Source organism: Mus musculus, chromosome 13, assembly GCF_000001635.26.
Source record: "Mus musculus strain C57BL/6J chromosome 13, GRCm38.p6 C57BL/6J".
Taxonomy (NCBI): Eukaryota; Metazoa; Chordata; class Mammalia; order Rodentia; family Muridae; genus Mus; species Mus musculus.
Window position 1 is genome coordinate 43,409,172 of NC_000079.6, and position 18,924 is coordinate 43,428,095.

An 18,924-nucleotide genomic window follows, 5' to 3' on the forward strand; every position below is an offset into this window, starting at 1 on the left:
AATGCACGGTTAAGGAGAAGCTAGATCCTAAAATACTCCAAAACCACATGACGAAAATGTTTTTCCAGCCGGGTGTGGTGGCGCACGCCTTTAATCCCAGCACTCGGGAGGCAGAGGCAGGCAGATTTCTGAGTTCGAGGCCAGCCTGGTCTACAGAGTGAGTTCCAGGACAGCCAGGGCTATACAGAGAAACCCTGTCTTGAAAAACCAAAAAATAAAATAAAATAATAAAAAAACATACCTTCCTCTTCAAGTGATATACAATTACATGTGTGATCTAGAAGGGTCTCAAAATCCCCAAGCACTAAAAAAAAAATCAACTCATAATCAAACATAACCCCAAATAAAGAATAACAAGGAATAATTTCAGAACCTCGTCTGCATTTCTGTTTTCCTCATATCTCCCAGACTTCTTACAGATTACTTAAGATGCTTATCTCTAGCCAAAGCAAGTAAGTTTGGAAAAACGAGGAGGGAAGAAGTTAGAAGTGCAATTGTCTTTAGGCAAAGATGAACTTTTCACCTAATTCAGTATAATCAAGAAATCCTTCTGAGATATGGTCACGTAATGACACTTTCTGAGTTTCATGTTAAACCAAAGACATGGTGAGATTATGGGAATATAATCATAAATATTCAAAGACAGTAGATAACCACACACTCCTTCATCCAGTTCAGTTAGCGAAGAGTTCTGAGAGTATACACAGTCAGATGACTTGAGTGTAAGAAAACCTAAGAATTCTTGAGCACATTTCATATCTCAAATATCACTTAAATGAGACATTTCCAATAGTGTGGTCCAGAGACAGTGTTTAGGCTACTTTCAATGAAGTGTCAAGCTCAAAATCACTCACGTTTTCCCTGCCCATTTCACTTACATTGATCAAATGTCTGATTTATGGACGCCATGCAGAAGCAGGTATAATAGACTATAGCTCACCTATTGTATTAGGGATACCCCCCAAATAAAAATAATGCTAGTTCTCATTTAAGTGGGGGTATATTTTCATCAAGATTTTAAAATGAGTATTTCCAGTTTTGGAAATGTGGTTTTAACTTCTAGTACCATATATACCAGTAGATGTAACACATTTAAGCAAAAACCATTGGAAAACTATCTCTCTCTCTCCCTCCCTCTCTCCCTCCGTCCCTCCCTCCCTTCCTCCCTCCCTCCCCCTCCCCCCCTTCTGTGTGTGTGTGTGAGTCCATGCCTGTGTAAAATCTGGAGCCTCCTCCAGCTCAGGTAAGCATTTGACCACTGAGCTGAACTGTTGTCCTCCATCAACAATTTTAAAGGGCTGAAACATCAGAAATATTAAGAACCAACGCCCTAAAGTAGCCCTCATCATCTTGCAGAGTACTGTTCAGATGCCTAGAAATTTACCAATGGCCCACACATTAACTTCCTTTCCTAACACTGCTCAACAGGTACTTCTGAAGAGCTGCATAGGGATACGTATTGGTGCTGCAGACTGGAATGTACTCAAGAGATGTACTTAACACTGAAAGACAAAATCTGGACGCCAGAAAATCCTCTAATGCAAATGTGGACAGTCACTTTCCTGGTAGACTATCCGTTTCTACCAACTCTTATATCTAGTAAAAAATAGGAATTTAACTCTCTTGATTGCTGCAGATTACCACTAGGAACTCAACTGTCATGTTACACAGCACAAGATGTGCTATGGTGACTACACTTCTCTTCCAACGTCAGCTACTGAAATGTAAGACAGAATGCCTTTAACTGAGGCTCCTATGCGAGTAATATTTACTAGTGCTGGCTTTCTGCCGAGGGTAAGATACTGGGTACTATCACAAGTTACTGACCACTAAATTCTCAGTTCATGCTTAGAACAAACACAAGCAGTCATCTGCCATTTCATGTAATCTCTAATTAGTCACAAGGGCCATTCTTTGCTTTCTAGGCTGTGCTGTGTTGTGATGTGAAATGTTTCTCACAGACTAGATCAGCAGTAGTAGGCCCTGAAACCATGTCTTTGAAGGCTATAGATGATCCCAGTTTCTTCCTTTCTCGTTGCTTTTTCTCTGCCACGGGGTGAAAGCCTCTTCCTCCATGTGTTCTTGCTTACAATATTCTGCCCTATCAGGGGCCAGAATCAATAGGATTTGGGGATGACTGCAGGTAATAGACAGGAGTTATCAAAGAGGATATAAAGCTATTTTTCTAGTTTTACTTCTTTCATAAATTTTTGTTTTTTATGGTGGTAGATGAATATGTAAAACTATATTTGATAGTGAAAATGTAAAAATATAATGTGAAGCCCCAGAGCATCAGAGCTGCTGTTCTAACGATGCCAACATTCACTGGGATAGACTACAGTCTTTGAGTCTCTGTAATTCTGGTGTGTGCTATTTTATTTGTAACAATTCAACTTTTAAACACTCAAAAATCAATAGAATTAAATGTAATCTAGTTTAACAAAGCACCCCATCTTCAACTAATACACAAAACCGTGGTTAACTTTTTATTGAAACTTTATCCTTATCATATGTCTACTACAGGCACATCCAGAAGAGATTTCAAAATGCATTTTAACCATTCTAAACATGAAAGATGATCTAATCCTTCACTGATCTCCATAAGACCAATGTGATCTGCTGCAACCCTGAATGTTTAGTAAAAAATACTTCTCAGGTTTGTGGTTTCAGCAGCACACTGCCACTGCACAGGGAGTCACAGGGGACACGGCACTGCCATGCAGTACAGTCGGCAATTATGACTGTATGTGTGTGGAACCCAAAGTTCTAGATCATGGCTGCTTAATGCCATTCAGGAATTCTGACTCACAAATGGGCACAGTTCTGAGGGGAAATCCCAGGTACACATTCCCAAGAGTTTCTACCATTTTGCTCAATGTTTAACAAAACTATATCTGGTACCTCTGACACATTTATAAGTCTCAAGGGAAAACACATGGTATGGTTTGAATATGAAATATTCCCTCAAAAGCTCATGTGTGAGGGACTAGGTCCCCAGGCAGAACTGAAGTCAGTGGAAGGTCCTGGATGCTTGCCTGCAAAGGCTCTAGTCTGTACTTAGCCCTATGCTCTCTCCTAGTCAGCCTGCTCTGCTGTGTTCCCTGCACTGAGGTTCTCTCTCTCTCTCTCTTACCACAGACCCAGGAACAACGCTGGCAAGGGGGAACAGACCGAAACCTCCACATAAGCTTCCCAGCCCCAGGGGTTTATCCCGGAAAGCAGGCGACAGACACCCTTACCTTCAGCATTTTCTTATTTGCTGTGTTCTTGCCACATTCTCTCCTCAGCTGCTCACTCATGGCTTGTAGCTCTCGGCCAAAGTGAATCATCCTCTCTATGGCAGCCTGACTTCCTCCACACAGCTGGCGTCTTAACTGACTGCAGTCAACTTCTGTAAGCAAAACAACAGCTAGTTCACTACTTAGTGCATAGAAAACAGTACAAAGTGAGATTACACGTTTTATTTTTAACATTGTATACTCTTTAGTAACTACTATTTAGTACTTTATCTAAATATAGCTATATATGAACATTTTGAAGACAAGGTCTTGTCAGTGACCTCCCAAGGGCTGGAGTTACAGGCATGTACCACATGCATGGCTGCTAAACACAGAAATTCAAAGATGTTTTATGTAGAATGTTGTAGAGAGTCTAGAATCCAGTGTTCCATGTGCAGCCATGAGACAAAAGAACCTTCCAGTGTCGCAGGCAGTTAAGTGTAACGCTCTACATGACACAGTATGGGGGATGACACAAGGTCATTCCCTCTCAGGCTTTAACAGACAACAGACAGCAAACAGAAATGGAATAAAACGTGCAAGTTAAGACCCCAAAAGAAAACACATGATATTTTATCTTACTAATGAAAAAGACCAACTACACTATTAAGGGAAATCTTACCATTAGAAATATTTTATATTATATATGTTAACTAATACTTAGTAACTGGCACACTGTATTCATAAAAATCACTATTAGTAACAGCATTCATATAACAATAAAGAAAATGGCTAACATTAACAAGTACTTGATATAATTCGCTTTTCAGAGATGAATTCACCTGCTCTTCAGTGACTAAGATTTATTTTACCCATTTTACAGATGAAAAAACTGAGGCACAGAGCAGTTAAGTGTTCTGTCTGAGGTCAAGCAGCTAGTAAGTAGCAGTTGCAGTTTTCAAATCCAGGTAAGTCTGGCTCTAGAACTCTTGCCCTACCCAGTATATATAAGTATGTCTAGATACAGAGGTCTTCCATCAACAGGGAAGATCAGACTGTCCCTTAAACAACTTCAATGTTTACCTTTCAGTCTCAAAATATGAAGAAACCTAACACTGCAGCAAATTATAATAATGTATAAGTCAATCATTTTCATTGTTTGATAAGAAAAGGGAGGCATTCGAATGCATCATTAAGGTGTTGTTTTAAAAAAAGAGAAGTCACATCCACAGATAGCACTAGACATGCCATATATTTGCATTTAATGAACTTAAAGAGACCAGCTTAGTTGAAAGTTACAACATAATTCCTACCCACTTAGACTCACTGACTACACTGAAATCAGTGTAAAAGCGCTTTCTATCTCCAGCCTTCACCCTGAGGCAGTGAAGTACAAAGGACAGCTGAGCCAGGAAGACTGGCTCCAGCCTCAGAGCCCAAAGGTTGCCCTGTCCAGCAACCCATGCTCACAAGTGTTCTGTGAAATGTTTCATCTGGAAATCTGGCTTATGCTTAGCTGTGAATCAGTCCAAGTAAAAACATAACCTTGTAGCCACCATTTTTTATTAAAATGTAAGAAATATCACTGCAGACCCATTTCGGTGTCACAATCTTCCATTTCGTGGTCATGTTTAGAGCTACCATTTAGGAAACCATTGGATGAAGTTTCTCCAACTCCATTGGAGTAGTGATCTGTTTCCATGTCTACATCATTACTGAAAATGAAGAAAACAAACCTAATTTTAGAAATTAGTTTAAGATAAATTACTACAACACAACTTTGTAGCCTGTAAGAAACTAATTTTCATAAGATAATAGCAATCTGCAAATGAGGTAAATGAGGTTAAATCTCAAATGTACCAAACCATACAGGACTGATCGTTAACAAATTTGCACTCCTGGAGATGAAGGAGCAGAGGCCCGTGCAAAAGTGTAATTATTCTTGTCACTTTACATAAGTATGGAAAAGTCATGTTTTGGCATAATACTTATTTTTCAAACTCACATCTGTACTTTTTTGTTATGCCTGAATCTTTCTGAGACAACCCCCTCCACTGCTTCCGTATGCTTCTAGACTGTTTCATATCTACATTAGTGAAACCTTGTTTTTGTTATCAGTCCTTGCTATTTAAAACTATGCTGTTTCAAAAATAACTAATAAATAAAACAAACAAAATCCAAGGTACTCCGTCTCACCTGCTTCCACCTTCTTAGATCTCCACAGCACTACGACTGTCCAGGCTGTCTTTTGGCTAGTGACTCTAAAGGACCATTAAATCTTCACTTTCATTTTTATTTTTACATGATCTATATTGCCCAGGCTTTGAATTTACAATCCCCCTGCCTCCACCTCCTAAATAGTTGAAATCACAGCTAAGTACCACCACTCCCAGCTCAACCACTTTTATTTTTAAACAGTAGTCAATGTTTTTGAACAGGTTCCATGCTTGCTCATGCTGCATCCTAACAAAACAAAAGCCAAATCCTAGTACAGATAACCCAGTCACTGTCAGCTGAACAAGGCTGTACACATGCACACGACACCTAACGCCTCCCTACCTCTACCCACCCCTTCCTGGGCAACAAATCTGTAAGGTAAAGAAAGGCCAGGCAGGAGGAGGCAAAGGACTCAGGACTACAGAACAGACTGACCTCGCTGGAGGGGACACCTGGCCCTGGGTCTTAAGGGCAGAACAGCAGCGAATGGGTAGAGCGCTTCAGAGAATGGGGGAGAGAAGCACTAGTTCCTAAGTCAGAAATCCTGGTAAGAACTTTCAGCTCTGCAACTGACTACCTAATTAGTGACCTTAAGAAACAGCATTTACTTTCTGATATTCAGCTATACATCTGTAAAATGGTTTAAAGAGCTAATGCCATCTTTAATCAACTTCACAATACTGGTGCAGAAAAGTCATTACTCAAGTACAAATACTTCTTACTGGTTAGCAGTTTTAAAAGTACTTGCTAAGTTTAATGTCTTGCTTTCTTTACTGCAAAGGAGGATGTTGTATCATCAACCCTGTGGCTAAGCAAGAATGCAGGTAATAATTGGTTTACTGAGCAACTTCCTGCCAAGAGGGCAGCATCTAAGAGAAAATGTCACAGACCAGCAGAAAACTTACCACAGGACAAAGGCAGAACTCTGTCAACAATCAAAATACCAACTATAAAGTTCTAATTAACATCTGGGCTTCCCACTCAGAATTTGTTTCCTTTTTATTCTAAGAAATCAACCGACTATGAAAGAGTACCCACCCTCTACAACAGTTCTTTCTCCTACTGTTCTCCATCTTTTGTGCCCTGCCCCAAGATCCTGTACCTTTTCCCCTTAAAAGTTTCTGTCATATGTGATAGATAACCTAGGAACTTCAGTGTCTTTCTAAATTCTCAAATATAATTTTAAAAATTGTATTTTCAATTTAAAATACTATTTGTTCTGAGATTCCATGCTAACAGTTGGTTCTCCTTCAATAAGTAATTCAGAACACTGTTTGAAAATGCAGTGTTTCTGATTCTAGTTATAGAAAAGGCTACATCACTGGGCAGACTGAATACTTACAAATTTGTTCTTAAATGCGTGTTGTCCAGAGATTATACTGCATGGGTTTTAAAAATCCAGGAATGTTAAATCTGAGAGTGTAAAGGCATATGATATGTTCATTAACATATATATCTTCTGTTTGTTTGTTTTCTGAGACAGAGTCTCTCTAGGTAGCCTTGGCTCTCCTGGAACTTACTCTGTAGACCAGAGCTCTATACACGAGGAACTTAAAAGCCTATGGGAAACAGAGTCCCTATCGTTTTACTTGATGGGAGCCCAGAGCTGCAGAGTGCAGTGTGGACTACAGAAGTTCTTCAGATAATTATCAGTAAAGATGGCATCAATGTTCTGGCCATCCCTAGGGATACAGAAATTAGGGAAGTCACTCTATTACCTGGTAAAGTTATTAACTTGCTGTGACCTTGATACATTGAGACTGTTTAGCTCCGGTACAGTCAAGCTGGATAGCTGGTGTTTACTATGGCAATATGATTGGTGTGCTTTATTTGATATTACACCATTGCTACAACTTTCAAAACCTGAGAAGAAAACAGAAAAAAAAAAAGTTACAACCTAGAAATGAACAGCAATTTGATTAGGTTGTAAATAATACTTTTATATTTGATTTACATTTAACAATTTTAGAATGTAGGAAAGCCAATGGGGTATTTAAATGTTTTTTTTTTTTTTAAAGCTGGATAGTGTATTAAAAGTTCATTGTGAAATATGACTTCCTCTGAGTTGAATTCCCGGTATCAGTTTGTGAGAACAACCAGTGTTATGAGGGCACTTCAGTGTTTACACCAAGGACTCTTATGGAAACTGGGTTAATAATTTCATTGACATGCTAACATTGTCGATACTCTTACAAATGCCTAGATGGTCAAGCTTATCTAGGCAAAGTGGGATAGCCTAAGCCTCCTAGGCTATAAACCTGGACAGCATGTTACTATACTATACAACATGCTCTAAGAAATCATAATATGGGACTGGAGAGATGGCTCAGCAGTTAAGAGCTCTCTAGCTGCTCTTGCAGAGGACCTGGGCTCAATTTCCACCACCCACATGGTACATCACGACCATCTGATAACCCCAGTTCTAGGAGATCCAATACCCTCTCTGGCCTCTCTTGACCATGCACACATGTGGTACACAAGCATACATACATGCAGGCAAAGTACCCATATATTAAAATGAAAACACGTATTTTTTTCTCTAAAGAAAGGAGAGTGCAATGACATATATTTACATACTTTGACATAGAAAATATTACAATAAAAATACCATGTGATTTTGTGATATTTTTCTCCTCCATCAAGATGCATGAGGCTACTTTACATAGTTTGTCACTAACAGAAATGTCATTATGTGGCATGTTATAATCATCACCTTTTATCTATGAATATACCAACTGTATGATAGATACTCAAGAGTGATGTCATCCTGTCACTGAGGCAAGTCTTGTCCTCAACATACAGGACAGTGACTCAAAAAGCCTGAGGTAAAGCAGTGCAGCCTGACTGCAGGAAAGAACAGAGATGGCACTGATGGGAGAAAAATACCTGATCTGCTTTACAGAGTTAAATACAGGCTTGGCAGGATCATGAGCTGGGAGGATGGCAGATAAACAGGAAAACAAAGAAAATGGAGGAGCAGAAAGTAGACAGAACAAAAAGAAAGATTTTTTGTTTCTCCTAAACAGTGACAGTGTATGTGTAAGGCTCTGGGGATGAGCAGAGTCCTTACACTGAATCAGTGGATATTACTGACAATCTTGTCGGAGTTCATCACTGAGAATCACCGGCAAGACAATGTCAACTGGAGGAGAAGGACAAGTCCAAACTGTCGGTCTTCTTAATTTAAAAGGACCCAAGAAAACTTACTAGAGCTGTAGATTAAATGGATAAAGAATTCAAAAGGGCTAGAAAAGCTTTTTGGCCAAGATCTTGATACCATTAATGATTTCTGAAATTATGGTATTTTCTGTGGAGGCCATAAATTAAACTGTTTTCTTTAGTAGTCCTGATAGGCATGCAATGAAAGAGGTCTTCAGTTTTAGATTCCTAACCCAAGCTTTTAACATCCGGCTTTATCTGGCCATATTCAGATTGCTTCCTGGAGTTTCATGAGGAAACCTAGGATAAAGTGCTGCAAAGCATGCAGTCCCACATGTGAAGTCAAGCAGAGTTTATGCTTTAGTTGGATCATTTGTGCACTGCAAGCTGTCTGCCGGGGGTGTATATGTGAAATTTAAACGTCCTTTTGACTTTGATAAAGTAGTTGAGACCTGTACTCTATGCATCTGAAGGTTTTAGACAACAGTGGGCTGAGAGGTTATTAAAGAGAGTGACTAATTTCTTTCTTAAGGAACCAAGTTTTAATAAAATTATCTATCTTAATAGATCCTTTGCTGTCATATTCTTTTCAAAGAGCAGTGTCCTGTGTTTTTGTAAAGAACTAAAAGTTTTATGTTAGGACTTCTGTGTTGAGGAGCCTTTTGATTTAAAACCTTCTTGCATTTATAATATATTTGTTAAGTTTTAATTTCCTTGATAAAATTAAAGCCTCTGAAAGAAAATGCTTCAGTAGGAAGAGTAACAGACAAGGATTTGGGGCAGTGTTTTTCCGACATAACTGCAAGTACTTTCGTTGTGGAAATATATACCTAAATAAAACCGTCCTTTTATGGCTATTCAAACTACTCATGTAGACTGTATATTTAGGTAACTACATTAAATGAGTATTATATGTAGCTTATAATAAGTGAGGATTAAAATTGTGCTTAAGAGGTCAAACTCTGTAAAACTTGTTGGTACTTCTTAATGTCTCTAAATCAGTACCTGGGAAAACACTACTTGCTTAATCCATTAATTCAAGAATAAAGAATGAGGGAGCTGGAGAGATGGCTCAGTGTTTAAGAGCACTGGCTGCGCTGCCAGAGGTCCTGAGTTCAATTCCCACCAATCACATGGTGGCTCACAACTATCTGTAATGGGATCTGATGCCCTCTTCTGGTGTGTCTGAAGACAGCTACAGTGTACTCATATAAATAAAATAAATAAATCTTTAAGAATGAAAAATCAAACAACAAAAATAAAGTTAAATACATAGAGCTAAGAGTCCATGCTGGGAAAGACAGAGATGCAAAGAGAAGACTGAGGATTAGAGAAAGGTCTGTAGCAGTGACAGCACGAGAGGCAGCAAAGGAAACTGTCATTCCGGGAACACCGGGGGCCAGAGTGAGCAGTAACAAGCCGAACAGGGGACAGGGGAGGACATGAGCTTGTAAAGAACATTAGGAGCAAGTCAGGAGAGACAGGAGCGCAGCTGAGCTTGGCCATCAGGGGGACAGCACAGCCAGACCCCAGTTAGTCCCACGCTTTATTAAATCCCTCACTGTGTTCTCACTATTGTCAGTGGTTAGTGACAACTTATTTTGAATGATGACATGTAGTTGGGGACATCTAGTAACAGTCTCAGTTTCTCATGAATTCTTAGTATTAGTGTCCTGCCCATGTTCTGTCATATGAAACAGGACACTGTACACATACAACTGGAAAAAGGTACAAGAATGCTTAGATTAAAAAAACTGTTTAATTCAAAATTACATAAAGGAGAGTAAAAATTTAAAAGACGTCGTCTCACCAGAAAAATGTGCAGTGCTGCTTTTGCCTGGTGCTAAGCTGTGGATACTCATTCCATGACTGGGGCTCATGCTTGGACTACTAAAGGGTCGAGGACTGACGGGATAACTGTCTTGAGATTTTGGACTTCGGCCTCCCAAACACCGCACTTCACTGTCTGTACCATTCACCATTTCTATAAACTGACGTACTCTGAAAGAAAAAAGTAAGTTTACTTAGGCATAATCATTACGTCATATGAAAACTGAAAATCAGTATTTACTTGGTATCATATCAAGTGAGTTAAGTAAGCAAGATTTGGCACGCATGCACCTGTACAGCCTTCTCTCTCCCACACAGCCCTTCCTGACCCAGCCCAGGCTGCACATCAAGCTCTCAGCCACAATGGACCTCAGTTGACTTTGTACTGCTTACAAGACTGAAATCCTAAGCTGAGTTTGACTTTGTACTGCTTACAAGACTGAAATCCTAAGCTGAGTAGCATCCCAACCCCCGTTTTGTTTTTTTATAGAGGGTCTTACTTTGCAGCCCTGGCTGGCCTTAAACTTGTTATATGCAGACCAGACCGGCCTTGAAATTTCTGAGATTCACCTGCCTCTGTGTTATGAATGGTGGGTTGATTAAAGGCATTCTTTTTAAGTAACAAAGATTTTTTTTTTTAAATGTCAAATTAGAAACCTAAAATGCAGAAAATACGTGTTGATGATGACGTGGAAAGATTGGAACCCTTCTACTCTGCAGGAAGGAAACCAGAGTGCAGCAAAGAACCAGTACATGGGGTTCTCAAAATGCTGAGCACAGCAATGAACCAGCAATTCTACTTTTAGGTAAATAAAGAATTGAAAGCCAGGCCTCAAGCAGATGCCTGTATGCCTTTTTCCACAGTAGAATTATTTAGTCTTCTAAAGTCAACTGAGGTCCATTTTGGTTGAGAGCTTGGTATAGCAGAGACAGACAGAAGCAACTCCATCAACAGACAGAAGACTAAACAACATGCACTGCTTACACACGATGGGATCATCTTCAGCCTTCAAAATTAAGGAAAATTCTGACACATGCTACAGTACAGATGAAACTTATAAGGAGCGTACACTCAGTGACTAAGCCAGTCACAAAATCAATAGTCTCTGAGGACTCTGGGCAAGTGAACAAGGGAGAAGCAGCTAGTGTTTAAAGGGCAGTCTAAGACAGAAAAGTCCCAGCAATACACAGAAACGCAAGTGCACCTAAATGTGTAATAATGGGTAAAAGAGCAAACTGTGTTCATACTTTACTATCACTTTTCAATATATCCAAAGAGCTACTCAAGCTATCTTTCAAAGAGCTGGCATTACTGCTTTCTAAGGAGACATTCACAGTGTAAAGATGGAATGATAAAAGCCAATCCAAGTACCATGTGCACAGAGACCCTAACACAAAGCACCTTCTCTAGTCACACACGCTAAGCATCTGCTCTGCTACTCGGGACATGCTTAGCTCCACATGTTCTTTAAAATGTCATTTAAATGTGCTATATTATCTAATTATATGTAAATAACTGAAGCAAGGGAGACCAAAAATCAAAACCGGAAGTTATGAAGATAATTTTAATTACTTCAGATGTACAGCATATAAAATAACATTTACTAAAACTTACTTTAATGTGAAAAGGAGATTGGGATTTCTTTCAAGTAAACTTGGGTATAACTGTTGTGTTGTTTCAATGGCTTCTCCCATTCGTCCTGCTAACACCAACTTCTGAATTCCTATTCAGAAATAAAAGCAAAAATATTAAACTCTACAAAAGCAGAGACAACCTTAAATCGCTCCAGAAAATAAGTAACAGTGAAAACCTCTAAACAATTATTGTCAAACTCTCTTTGTCTACTAGCTTTAAGTTTAGATTAGAAAATCCAAGAAAAAAATTAGAAAAGTTACTTCAGTAACTACTTTAAAATATCATAAATAAAAATATGTAAATATTATAGGGAAAACATGCATTGTACAGTATTATATTTTCAAACAGTAAGATTTAGAAGACTACACTTAAGAGAAGACATAAACTCTTACTGGCTCTTCAGACTCAGGCCTGGAGCCGCAGCCCTTGCCTAGGCTGGAGCTTCAGTAGACTAAAACCCTGAGTTAGTCACCTCCCCTGCTGAAGGAGGGCACTAGGGCAGGGGGAGGGAGCAGCATGCGGGGAGCACAGCACCAGCGCCTGGCTCACCCTAGCCGCCTGGCTCACCCTAGCCGTCGCACCTAGGACAAGATCCGTCCGCCCAGCCTACTGATTCTGTTTGCCTGTCCGATTTCCCACCCTGCCCATCAGGTGGGATCTACACTCACGGGCTGCAGTACTGACTTTGGAATGTCTGACTTACATCGGCTGTCAGTCTGCCTTGCCCTGATGAAAACAGTACCAGCCACAAGGCCCTAAGCAGTAACATACTTATGATCAACACTGCCTTAAATTTAGGCAGCAAATTAGAAGATATTTAAATTTCTTTCAAAGAAAAAACTTATTTCATATACTATCTCCACTACCTCATCAAGACTACCAAACCAACAAAAGGAAACTTTGCATCTCTGAAAGCTTAAGGCGGCTTTCCTGCCCCATCCTCCACCTGCTGGGTGCTGACACCTCCATCCCAACCCACAGGAAAGTCGGGTGATTTTTTAATGGAAACACAATAAAGCCATTTACTTTTAAAGTTCTAAGCTGCATTTCTACATTTAAAACTCCAGTGTGAACTTTTAAAACAAAACTGTCCTGAGTGTGGCATGAGGGTGAGCAGCTCGAGGTCAAGCCTGGGCTACAAAACCCTGCCACAAACAAAAACAAACACCTCAGAGAGTCAGTGCAGACAGATTTGGAGGCATCCACTTTAAAACAATATATTGGGGAAATTTTTAATAAAAATTAAGTTTTCTAAAAGTCAAAGCAACCAAATGTATGATTTAAAAACAAGTATTTGCTGTGTACCACAGTATTCTTACTTTGTCTATTCTTAATGGAAGCTAATTCTTCTAGAACAGTCTGGTCTGTAGATCTGGCAAAGGCCTCTGCTGTGGCACAGTACCCATGGTGGACTAAATAAGATGAAACCATTCTTAAAACAAAAAGAAGAAACACATCTTTTAGTCAGGAGAATACATGCTTCAGACTACAATTTTTGTTAACAAAGTACAACTTGGTATTACAAAAATCAATCTATTTCCTTGAAGCCTGGCTCTTCAATCTTCAATTTTAAAATAACTTGAGAGTAACATTTTGCTCTAGTTATGAATAGTCCAAAACATAATTTAAGATAAGACGAAAGACATTAAAATCGTCTTTTTTACATTTAATCCTTGGGTCCTATTACCCTGGTTCTTTATCCATGTTCCCATTATTCAATCCTACTAACCAAAATGTCTGTCTCACCTTAATTACAGACATCCCAAAAAGAGGTTAGTTCAGAATAAAACACCTAGCTTTGAGATAACTGATTAGTACTTGGTGTTCCGCAGTTCCAACAGCATTCTGTGTTCATCCTGCAGATGAGATGAGATCTCACAAGTGTGAGGAGAGACTCTAATGTTAGCCCAGAGAGAGAACTGCTCAGAACAGAGTCCACAAGAAACAATTAAACAATGTGGAATCAGTCTTGCATCAATTTGATCGTTTTGGACAGAAAATTCATTGTGCAAGATTTAAAGACAGTGATACATTTCTAAGACAACAAACTTCCTTTTAAAATATAGTTAGCAAAACTGGTAATCCAATATATTAATAAAAAACTTGTTACCTCCAATCACTATCTTCCCTAAACAATACACAAAAAGGTTTTCTTAATATTTAAATCATCCCCCAAGAGCTCCCAGGAACTAAGCCATCAACAAACATGGTGCCAGCTGCATATGTAGCAGAGGATGGCCTTGTCATGCAACAATGGGAGGTGGGGGTGGGTGGATGGAGGAACGTCCTCATAGAAGCAGGGGGAGGGAGGATGGGATAGGGAGTTTGGGGGGGCAGATAAGGGGATAACATTTGTAATGTAAATAAAATACCCAACAAAAAGAATAAAAGAAAAAAATTTAAATCAAAGAACCTTTAAAGCAATTATAAATATACTTTCACAACCATGGCATACTGATGATATATTTGAAGATGTTGGCTATTTTACTGGCCTAGATTATACAATCAGAATGGTTTAATTTAATGGTATTTAACTTTTGTATATATGCAGTCTACATCAGTCTTTAACAACTGTCACTTAATGCTAGTGCTATCTAGGCACTGTCTCTAGACTTTTGACAGACATATAGTCTAGAAAAGTCGAGTGTCACAGGAATTCAATTTTGTTGCTGCTCCTTACAAAATTCTATGAAATAAAGCATATAAAGCCACTACAAAGCTCTTCCTCCTAACAGATTTTAACACTTACTTTCTTCTCTGCTGCTGGCCATCCTCCATTATTATTAATGAATTCAAAGTATATATGCTGCACTTGGGCTAACTCCACAGTCATTGCTCCTTGGTCTTCATTTCCTTTACCTTATCCTAAGTGTCTAATGGTAACTTATATAAGAAATAGCATTAAAAATAGTTACTAAGGCTTTTTTATTTCTAAGATTACAGTTACTTACTTGTTTATTGTGAGTATGCATACACACACAATAGCACACATGTGGAGGTCAGAGGACCTGTAAGGGCTTGTTTCTCCTTCTAGTATGTGGGTCCCAGGAACAGAACTTGGGAGGAAAAGCTTGGCAGCAAGCCATCTTTCTGCCATCTTGGTGGAATAGCTTCCCTACCCAAGTTTTTAAATTTTAATTTAAATTTTGAAGTCTTTTGAGTAGAGACCTATGGGTAGATTCCTGGAATGAAATGCTAAATACAAAGTAAAGAAGGGGTTCGCTCCAATCATTAGAGCCACCCTGCTAACACTCTTACAGAGACGAGCAACCCACACTCCTCAGCGCTGGACCATCCCGTGTGCCCACTCTGGCTGTACCCTCATACTTGTCTGCATTGAGAGGAAGCATCAAACAACCATTCTTTTTCCTCCATATGTACCTGAACTACTGCTGACGATGATCACAGAACCCACAATAACATACGATCTAGGTCACCCTCTAAACTTATCTCTTTTTTGTCAACATTTTTAGAAGTTTGACTGCATAACCTACAGACTTCACTGAGTCATCTTAGTAAGGGTAAAAAAACTGAATTACGCTACTTTTATGGTCAAGTGTCTCTTTACTACCTCCATCCAGTTAAATCAGACAGACACAATTCTGAGGGTGCTTAAACCAATGCTATTTTACTCCAATTGGTGGATTACCTTTTGAGATTAAAATATAATCACTAGTACACACAAATGATTAGGATTTAAACTAGACTTCTGGAGATACATCTTTGAAGACAAAAAGAATAGTTTGCCTATAAACGTTCAGTGTTTGAATCTGTACATTTAAAATTCCTTGCTCTTACTTTTGGATCATGGTCTGCCATTCTCCTTCTCGATCCCCGATAGGAAAGCGGTCTATCTGGGCCTGTATTTTGGTTCTCCATTCTCGCATGTAGTCTTCTATATCAAACACAAAAGGATGTTGCCCAAAGTTGGCATCAACCACTTCTCCTGGTGTCTGAAGCCCCACAGTAGGATACAAATTTGGCTGTAAGACAACATATTTCCTTAAGTATCTAGTTATTGTACACTAAGGACTTCATTGCCTTTGCATTGCAAGTATAGAAGCATAAATTATATAATGAGTATTTTAAAACCTCAATCTAAATATGAGCAGAGGACAACTAAAACAAAATACATTATATGCTGGATGAAAAAGTGTTCTTTCCTTCACTGTAACCATCAAAAAAATATAAACTAAGATACCCACATGGGTGACTCTGGGGCCCTGCCACACAACCCATGTGGCCTTGCATTTCTAATGCATGGAAATTTAACCCATGTCTTCAGAATATCATATAACAGTTATTAAGCTTTAAAATTAACTCAGCCTTTATATAAACTACATATCTAAAAAATGTATATTATAGCTGGTTCACAGAAAGTACCATTTAAAAATCACTACAATCATTACCAGACTATTTGTAAGGCCTGCCTTTACAAAGACAGTTATAAAAACTTGCTTTAAGCAAGACACAGTGTGGCTATAAGGATTCACCACCACCCCCCGCCCCTGAAAGCATGGAACACTTCACAAATTTGCAGGTCCTCCTTGCACAGGAGCCATGCTAATCTTCTCTGTATCGTTCCAATTTTAGTGTTTATGTGCTGCTAAAGTGAGCACACTTTGGGGACTTTCAATGCAAAACTAAAACCTCAAAAGTATAATTTCAAAGGAAGAGACAAATCTGAATATTCAAACTGAAATGCATTCAAATATACCCTAAGTTATTAAAGTGAAAAAAAAACCTCATCAAATATAAAAAGAAGTTATCTTCAAATACACACAGACAAAATGCCAGATCCCTTCTTTTTGCTGTTACTGACTGTTGCATTTAAAGAGATCATGTCCTAGTACTCTCTAAATGCCAATTTCACTCCTTAGAATCACTGTGAGGTGCTTGCTGCCATTACACAGATGCACAAACTGAGAACCAGAAGTTAAATAACTTGCCCAGGGTTGCTCTACTACCAACAAGCAAACTCAGCACACAGGCTGCCAACACTAGAGCAAGTTTCATCTTCATCCCGGGACTCCAACCCTCCCACTTTAGTGTCTGGACGTGAGCCTTGTTTCTTTGCTTTTATTTGTAGGTATCACAAGTATCTTCACTACAAACAAGGTAAATATATTTTGTAGCAGACTACAAAATATTTAAAAGTAACTTCAACAAGCAACATAAATCAAAAACAAAGTAATATGTCAAAACGAATACAAAATTGTATTAGATCATTCAGATAAGATATGTGGTAAGACAAAAGTATTGATTCTTTGTGCTGGGGAGATTATGGCTATGTATGTCCTCTTTATTGTGACAAGTCTCAGGTAGCCTTGAACTCAGCCTCCCAAGTGTTAAGATTACAGGGGTGATCCATCATGCCTAGCTTTAACTCTTCATAATCAGCAGAATTAACACATTAAAAATTTAAACCCAAAGCAGGTAAGACACTCAGGATAGTCTTCTCATGTCAACACTTAGAAAACATGAGACCTGAGACAATCCAAAAGCACACAGCTTGTTAATGGCATCGTGTAAAAGAAAAAATTTCTTCTAGCATAATAAACTTTTCATCCAAATCCATCACAGAATTAATTATTAAATACTTTAAAAACAAAAAATATAAGGAACCAAAGGCATCAACAAAGGTGCAAGACAATTCTGTAATTTCAGGACAAAAACTATAAGCTTAAGGAGGAGTGGTTTACCATGCATTTATATACATTTAGAATATAGATCGGAAATTCCTCTTTTAAAAATTTATCATCCCCACCAGGCCGTGGTGGCAAACAATTTTCATTCCAGCAGGCAGATCTCTGTGAATTCCAGGCCAGCCTGCTCCTACAGGAACAGTTCTAGAACAGCCAAGGCTACACACAGAGAAACCTCGTCTTAAACATTTTATTCCTACTAACGTACACATTCAAATGAATATTTAACAATTTAAGTTTTATTCTATTATAAATATTTCTTCTGAAAACAGCAAAACAACAATAACAACAAAAAACAAAAGCAAATAAATGGCAACTACGTTCAAGTCAGCTTGTTGCCTTGGAAAGTAGCAATGCTCTAAATGAGCAGGGGCTAGAGAGGGTGATGCAGCTAAAAGCCCTTGCTGCTTTTGCAGAGGGCCCAGGTTCAGTTCCCAGCACCCACATGGCAATTCACAACTGTCTATAACTCCAGTTCCAGGGAATCCTACTGCAGCCTCTGCTAGCACCAAACATGCATGTACTATATAGATATACATGCAGGTAAAACATGACTATACCTAAAATTTAAAAATCTTAAAGGAGAACAGCTAATGACAATAAAAGGAATATATATGTACCCAATTTCAAACTGAATTGGTGTTTTAAAAGATATTTCTCAAACAAGGGAAAATTATTTTTTAAAAATACAAGGTCTAGTAGAAAGCTATCCCAGGAGGCTGGGAAAGGGTCATCATAGGTCCCAGCCAAGCTGCATCTCAAACAAACAACAAAACGATGTAAGGTTGTCAGAACTGGGTAAAGATGCTATGACCGAAGAATAGTACAATACAGTCAAGGACAAGATTTTTTGCAAATATACTCCCCCAGGATTCAATGCTCCAAACAACTCAAAAGAAAGCATAGATAAGGGACATATAAATATTTTCTAAGCAATTCCTGTAAGGGAAAGACTAGAGTTTCCTTTATTCTTGCAGTAGAAAAGTGAAATATAGCCTGCGGAAGTCCCAGAAGACTTTAGAGCCCTAGAGACCCAGGCCATCAAAGGAAACCTGTAAGAACTACCACCATGTTTACCTTGTTCAGTGACACAAAGTTGCCACTGCCTCACTCTACATGGGGCTAGGGGAGGCTACCACACATCACCAAAGAGGGACAG

The 18,924-nt window shown here is 38.8% G+C and overlaps 1 protein-coding gene, 1 long non-coding RNA gene and 1 other non-coding gene across 4 annotated transcripts in view; 1 reads left to right on the top strand and 2 right to left on the bottom strand.

The window, feature by feature from the left end:
* The window catches only part of Ranbp9 (RAN binding protein 9), a 78,611-nt gene that overhangs the window by 6,499 nt on the left and 53,188 nt on the right, over window positions 1-18,924 (bottom strand). Inside the window, exons 6-12 of one of the 2 annotated variants that reach the window (NM_019930.2) lie at window positions 15,859-16,043; window positions 13,380-13,492; window positions 12,040-12,148; window positions 10,405-10,595; window positions 7,154-7,298; window positions 4,812-4,933; window positions 3,240-3,391 (exon numbers count right to left, since the gene is read on the bottom strand). In NM_019930.2, the coding sequence (NP_064314.2) occupies window positions 3,240-3,391; window positions 4,812-4,933; window positions 7,154-7,298; window positions 10,405-10,595; window positions 12,040-12,148; window positions 13,380-13,492; window positions 15,859-16,043 (1,017 nt within the window). The remainder of the gene's footprint in view (window positions 1-3,239; window positions 3,392-4,811; window positions 4,934-7,153; window positions 7,299-10,404; window positions 10,596-12,039; window positions 12,149-13,379; window positions 13,493-15,858; window positions 16,044-18,924) is intronic. The other variant, XR_001780794.2, reaches the window with a different exon arrangement.
* Window positions 130-7,489, top strand: Gm52048. The gene is made up of 2 exons (XR_003950637.1): window positions 130-1,565; window positions 3,139-7,489. It is a non-coding gene; the product is annotated as a predicted gene, 52048 (long non-coding RNA).
* Window positions 16,571-16,679, bottom strand: Gm26064. Its single transcript, XR_003950779.1, has one exon. It is a non-coding gene; the product is annotated as a U6 spliceosomal RNA (small nuclear RNA).